This window comes from Orbicella franksi, chromosome 12, assembly GCF_964199315.1.
Source record: "Orbicella franksi chromosome 12, jaOrbFran1.1, whole genome shotgun sequence".
In the NCBI taxonomy this organism is placed as follows: Eukaryota; Metazoa; Cnidaria; class Anthozoa; order Scleractinia; family Merulinidae; genus Orbicella; species Orbicella franksi.
In genome coordinates, this window is record NC_138156.1 from 9,971,325 (window position 1) to 9,977,865 (window position 6,541).

Sequence of the window (6,541 nt, forward strand, 5' to 3'; positions counted from 1 at the left end):
AAAGAAACCCACAAAAGTGGATTACGTCATCATTAGCGAAATTGTACTCACATACTGAGTAGAAAGCGTACAGAGCTCTTCCCTACCACCCCCTCTCTGACAATTTTGTGCTCTCGCCCCAATTTTCGCGCGACCAGCCAGCAGGCGAGAAACTCGGAACTCTTCGCTCGTGACGCAGGCTAAAGCTTGCTATGCATCGATACACTTTGACAAAGACACCTTTACGCCCGGGGGGCTACTCGTAGAAAAATCGGGTAGGGGTGTGCGGCCCTCTTCCCAAAACCCTTACCCTATTTTTTAAAAGACGAAAATCTGTAATTAAAAAAAATCAAACCCTTTAGGGCCGCACATACCCATATTGCCCATTAAGAGAGTGCCCCTCCCCCTGGGGAGCCTGTAGTCAAGTTCCGTTGATTGATGAGTTCGACTGCTACCATTGTTGAGATCAAAGCACGTCATTTCGCGTGCAGAGAACACGAGCTGCCATTTGAGAAAAATACTTCCCACCAATATTTGCCCGATTTCCCGCCTTACCCAGGTCAGCGATCAGTGGCATCCACAGCGACCTACTGTAAAGATTTCTAAAAGGTTCTTTGAGAGGAATTGAGGATGAGATGCTAGGATATATAGTTCTGGCCTATGCCCGAAAAAAAAAAACAATTAATTTCTCGCGAATGATCGTTCAAATGACCTTGTAACCTGACTTCAATTGTTGATGACGTAATATCCGTTTCAGCATTCCAACGTGGCCACTTCTGTCAATGCCTTCTCAAATTTTAAACCCGGTTATAAAGGCCTGATTGTCCTGCGAGACGCCTCACTTGCACATTACACAACCACTCGCTAAAAACTTGGGGACACATCGAGCGGAATACCAAGATGAAGGTTGCTGTAGCGATCCTGGTTTGCGTAGTTATTCAACAAGGTATGTGTTTACGTTTTGATTCCTCTCTACTCGAAGAATTAGAAACAACGCAACAACCTCTTGACATCGATACATTTTCATATTTGTCAGTATCTTTCTGGCGTTGACCTCTTTGTTAACGTTTTCTGGACGTTAAAACCAAATGTTCCTTTCTTTTTACCACCGAAATTGAAGATTCAGGTTGGCTGTTTCGATACTTTGTATAACTGCTTGAGTTTTGAGAGTTTTCTTTAGCGCACGTCTCGAAAAACGTTTTGTCGTAATAAAGTCGCGAGAAAGAACGCGCGGCTAACCACGCGAAATCCGCGCTGCGTGAACTAGAACAGTGAAAAGTTTCATCCTTCCTTCACGCTTGTCCATGTAAATAAAAGAAAACTAGAAAGTGGAGTAAGACAATCTGCACTCAAGCTATAAAACACAGTACTTGATCTCTGATTTTGTCCGAATTTTAGCCGGAGAAAAAAAAAATGGTGTCCGGAAATTCTTGTCTTCTAAAAAGACCAAACACGAAAAGCGTCATGGCTGTTACGGCGATCAGTGGGATTTTCTCATTGTACCTGCCTTTTGATTGCAGATTTCGTTAAATTCTGTTTTTCCTTTTTTTTTTTTTCGGTTACCGCTATTTCCGGCGCAATGTTACAGAATCCTTTATGATCACCAAACGTTGCGTAGCCAAACGGGAAATCACAACGCAATTCGTAAATGGATACATTTGAAGGAATTTTTCCTAATCTCTCGAAACCATGAGCTCAAGCTCACTCAATCCCAAAGTGCATGTTTACTTTTCTCAAGGATTTCCTGAAGATCTCATGACATTAACTCCGGGCTTATTCCAAGTCTAGTGCTGTTTTACTGGGTCTGAACAAAGTCAGTATGATCTTAGGGAAAAACATGTTCGGAGAAGAATGCTTATCACGGCAATTATCAACTTCCCGTCTTGTTATGGTTGGCTAGGAGACTTCCCTTCCCTCCTCGGATTTTCTTAGGAAATTTGTTTCATAGATCACGGTTGAAGTTCCTGCCATGTTTATTTTCTTAATGTTCTAATAAATGACGTCCGTTCTTCTCCAACTTCTAGAAGCGAGGGACAATTTCTAACATATACAAGTATATTATTAGGATCAAGTTTGTGACGTAGAATTTTGCACAGTTAATTTATTAAACTCCAAAGAATCTGAGACGTTTTGAGTGCATATGCTTTACAACTAGCCTGCGAGAGCATCCGGTATTTTCAGCTCTCGTTTCACGCGCCGAGAAAATTAACACAGCGGATTTTTGGAACCTCCACTGAAACGAAAATTGATCAAAAATGCATGGTTTGAAAAATCGGGCTGCTCCAGAATTACAATGTTCGACTGAATAGAGAAGCGACTTTTGTTCGAGTTATCGCGGGGAGATTTGAAAAATCGAGGGTTGGAGAAATCGACTGTACCTTTTCTTTGAGGTTGTTGTATAAAACATCTATCGAATATCTCACCCCAGGAAGTCTTACTTCTGAGCATCTCGGATTATGTTTTTGCGAGAATCGAATTTCTTCGATGATCTTATTTTTATTACGCAGACAACATCTGACGAGTCCAAAGAGCATGTGTGTGGGGGGGCTCATACCCTGCAGGATCGATTTCCTCGATGACTCGATGACATCGTGTTTTGTCTTCATTTATTCTTAGAATTTCGGACCTTGAACGATGTTTTGAAATGACTATTCGTGAAAGTAGCTGCTCTTGAGGTCTCCTTGGCCTTTTGGCTGAGATTTAGCGCGTGTGCTGAGCTTATGATAGCTTGTTGTTTTCGTGAGCAAAACGCGAAGCGCGATGCGTAGCGCGAGGCCAAAATATTTTTCGTTGCTTTTTTCTTGCCCCTCGGCACGTTTATCACACCTCCACTCTGCCGTGTATCGACTTCATCTCTTCCTCTCGATTTCAAATGCTTCAAAACAGAGACTGCTCAAGCAGTCTGCCTGCCCCATAAACTAGAGAAACAAGAGCCTTGTGCCTAATCGAAAATGGTGAGACTAACAGTCTGTCTGCCCCATAAACTTGAGAAACAAGAGCCGGAAAAATCCGGATGCTCTCACAGGCTTCAAGTCGATTTGTAGAATCCAATTATTTTACTCAACTCAAGCTGTAAAAGGTGACACAAACAACAATCTGCGAATCACGAGATTGTCAACTCATCAAGAAGCAGTTAAGATGAGACCAAAGTCCAAATTAGTAATCTCTCGCCTCCTGCGGATTTCAACAAAATTCAAGAACTTTCTTTCAAAAATATTTCTTCAGAAAGGTTTTTCCTTCTATAAGTGGACTACATGATACAGCACCAAAAACATGACTGTTTACTCGTGATATCAGAGCTATTGTTTGAGCTCTCTTTTGTTCAAAACTGTATTTGTCCTGCTCAAGTTAGTCCTTCTGGTAGGCCCATTCGACACAAGTTAAAAATTTAATAAAACTGTGCAAAATTGCTCGAAAACGAGCCCACACACAACGTACGTCGATTATAGTTTTTGTAATTTTGGAAACGAAACATCTCGTATTGAAGCCAAAATTTCACTTGAAGTTTTCTTTATCCCCCGCGGTTATCCTCGTCCTTGTTCCCAGAGCAGTCTGTCCCTCTTATAGCCGAGGGGGCCTTGGCACAAGGAAAAAAGTAGGCCAGAAAATACATACATGAACATCATTTGATTGGCAAGATTCTTGAATTCTTAAGAATTAATAATCTATATCGGAAGTGCCGGATTGAAAATGGTGAGACTAACAGTCGCATTTTAATTCTTCTCTTTTTATTTCTCTATTTTTTCATCCTTTTCTCAAAAGCATGTGGATTCTCGTTCCCGTCCTTCGAAACTGGCAACGAAGCCCTCGAGAAAATCAAAGAAGCTGGAAGGGAGATAATAGCGAAGGCGAGCAAAAATGTCGAAGAAATTCAAGAAACCGTGGAAGAGAAGCTACAACCAACCGAAAAGGTGAAAAAAATGTGGAAAGAGATTGAAGAAAAGATCGAAGAAAAGGTCAACAATCAGAAGGAAGAGTGGAAGGAGCGAAAGAAGCAGATGAAAGAAATGTATAAGGAACTTAAAAACAAAGCTGGTGAGAACAAAGACGAACTGGTCAAAATGTGGAAGGAAAACAAAGGTACCTGGCGCCAACAAGCTGAAGAGGTCAGTGTAGCGTTATGTTTTTTTAGCGAAGCTACGTCACGATTTACGTATCTTAAAAATTTTAGCCTAAATTTTTCAAGTTTGACTTTTTTAATCCGTGTTAATCTTCTCCGTCCTTAACCATTTCTACTTTAGTAAACTAGTTATAACTCAGGATACTATTGCAGAGCTCCTTTAACAATGACAAGCGTGAATGTCTCGTACCACCTGAATTGCCAGCCTGCCTGGGAGCAGGCTCGCCTTTTAATCACGCGCGCGAGCGAAGCGATCTGGCGGGGAGGAGCCTGGTGTTCGTGCGTGTACATGAGCCTTCTAGCAGGCTATTGAATGACCAGGTTATTTATTTGGTCTTTTTAAACTTTTAGAAATGGCAGTCGTTTAAGAGCATGACAGCGGAAAACCTTGAGCAGTTCAAACGGGAGATTGACAGCCTCGAGGAAAGACTGGACGCTACTGCTCCCGAAAAACCTTGGAAGAAAATTAAGGATATTCGCGCGGGGGTGAAGTCCCTTATCATGTAAGTAGAATGGACTCACTCTCTCTCTCTCTCTCTCTGTCTCTCTGGGACGAGGTTGGTCCCTCTCAAGAAAGTGGGTCAGTCGGACGAGGGAGCCTGACCTTTAATTCGAAGTGGATTTGAAACGATTTCCTATTTTGTTGAATATATAATCAGAAGAGGTACTTTCCATTTCTCTTGCTCGTTATATAAATGATAATATATGACACGGTTTAAAAGCTCACTGCAGTGGCTTCACAATTTCCACAGTGTGCAGACTATCCATTTTCCAAGTTGAGTGGCTTATAGCCACTTTGATAGATTGACGAAAGAAAAGACAGCACTATACATACTGATCCCCCCTTTTTTCTTTCTCTCTCTCTCTCTCTCTCTCTCTCTCCCTACAGAGAGATGAAAGAAGCCTTCCAAGTGAAACTGCGCGAACTGAAAGAGAAAGCAGAAGAATTAGGACCCAGCACAGAAGAGGAACTGTCAGCGGAAGAAAGCGAAGAAGCGTCAGAGGCGACTTTCACTGATGAGCTAATTACTGATGGACCTTTCACTGACGAATTTGCCCCGACGATCTCGATTACCACCGAGCCCGAAGAACTACCGAGCACACCCGACGTTACCACGGACCAGCTCGAGCCAACTGAGATGCTATCAACGCCTACCACAGAGGTACTGCCCACGGAGTACCCCGACGAGGAATGGAATCAAGAAGTGGTAAATGATGAGGCGCAGACTGGTGAAGAATCGGAAGAAGAGGAAGGTGAGGACGAAGTGCCAGTGGCAGGAGCAGTCGAAGAGGAGGATGACGATGATGAGGAAGAGGAGGAGGGGGATGAAGAAGAGGCTCCCGTATCGGAAGAGGAGTCCTCCCGGATTAATATACTCTCCCGCCTCATGTCAGAACGAAGAAACCAGAAGATGAAGCACTGGATGAAGCGAGGAAAAGCCATGAAAAGCAAGCTCAAAAGTGTGATGAAAAATTGGTTCAATAAGCGAAGGGGAGATAAGAATTAGATCCATAAGAGTCTTCCGCTCTATTTTGTTTTATTCCTTAAGCATTGATTCGCTTAGTAGAGATCGTCTAAAAAATACTTTTATTAATATCGTGGTCAAGTTCTTATGTATGTTTGAAATTTTCACGTAGATGTCAAACTTTTAACTGTAGTTATTACGTTTCAAAAATTTGATAAGCTCGCTGATTTATTTTTATTTTTAAGCTATTTGGATGCCATAACAAAAGCTCAAATTACTGATTCGCGATAAATTCAATTGAATAAGTACTTCTGTAGTCGGGGCTATGAGCGCTATTTTTGACCTATGCTCTTAGAAGCAAGCCAATGCTATCGAGGTCTTTCATAGCACGACTAATCACAAATATCACCTCAGTGCAGAAGATATATTTCATTTCACCATAGAGATTTGCTGATTTATTTGTAACAAATTTGTTGTAGGGGACTCATTAATTTTTGTGTGTTGGTTTGTCAGAAGTTATGTCAAAGTTTGTTGAATCAAATAAAAACGTTTGAGAGGCAAGCACTTGTTTTAGTTCTTGAAAATCACTCCCGATTTTCTATTTCTTTTACTCTGAGGTAAATGTGTCCGCATACGAGCCAAATGGCCCATCAGGCCGGAGCTTATTCCGGTTTCTGTAGCATTAAGCGACGAGGAATATTTCTACTCCCCCCTGAATGGAATGCTAGCCTACCGCAGGGTCACCCCCGGCACCCATTTATACACGTGGGTGGAGAGAGGCACTGTGAGAGTTAAGTGTCTTGCGCAAGACACAACGCAATGTCCCCGGCCAGAGCTCGAACCCGGAGTGCTCGATCCGGAGACGAGCTCACTAACCATGAGGTAACCGCGGCCCCCACTTTTAGCCACAGAAGTCTTTTCTCCAGGCTTTCCCGATCTACTTAGTCCGAGATGGAAGACCTGTAAGGGCAAAAGC

The 6,541-nt window shown here is 42.5% G+C and overlaps 1 protein-coding gene across 1 annotated transcript; it reads left to right on the forward strand.

The window, feature by feature from the left end:
- Window positions 1-783: 783 nt before the first annotated feature.
- Window positions 784-6,149, forward strand: LOC145463063 (uncharacterized). Its single transcript, XM_081446776.1, has 4 exons — window positions 784-925; window positions 3,742-4,085; window positions 4,451-4,602; window positions 4,989-6,149. Exons 1-4 carry the CDS (start codon window positions 880-882, stop codon window positions 5,605-5,607), a joined length of 1,161 nt encoding a protein of 386 aa, XP_081302902.1. The 5' UTR covers window positions 784-879; the 3' UTR covers window positions 5,608-6,149.
- Window positions 6,150-6,541: the final 392 nt, after the last annotated feature.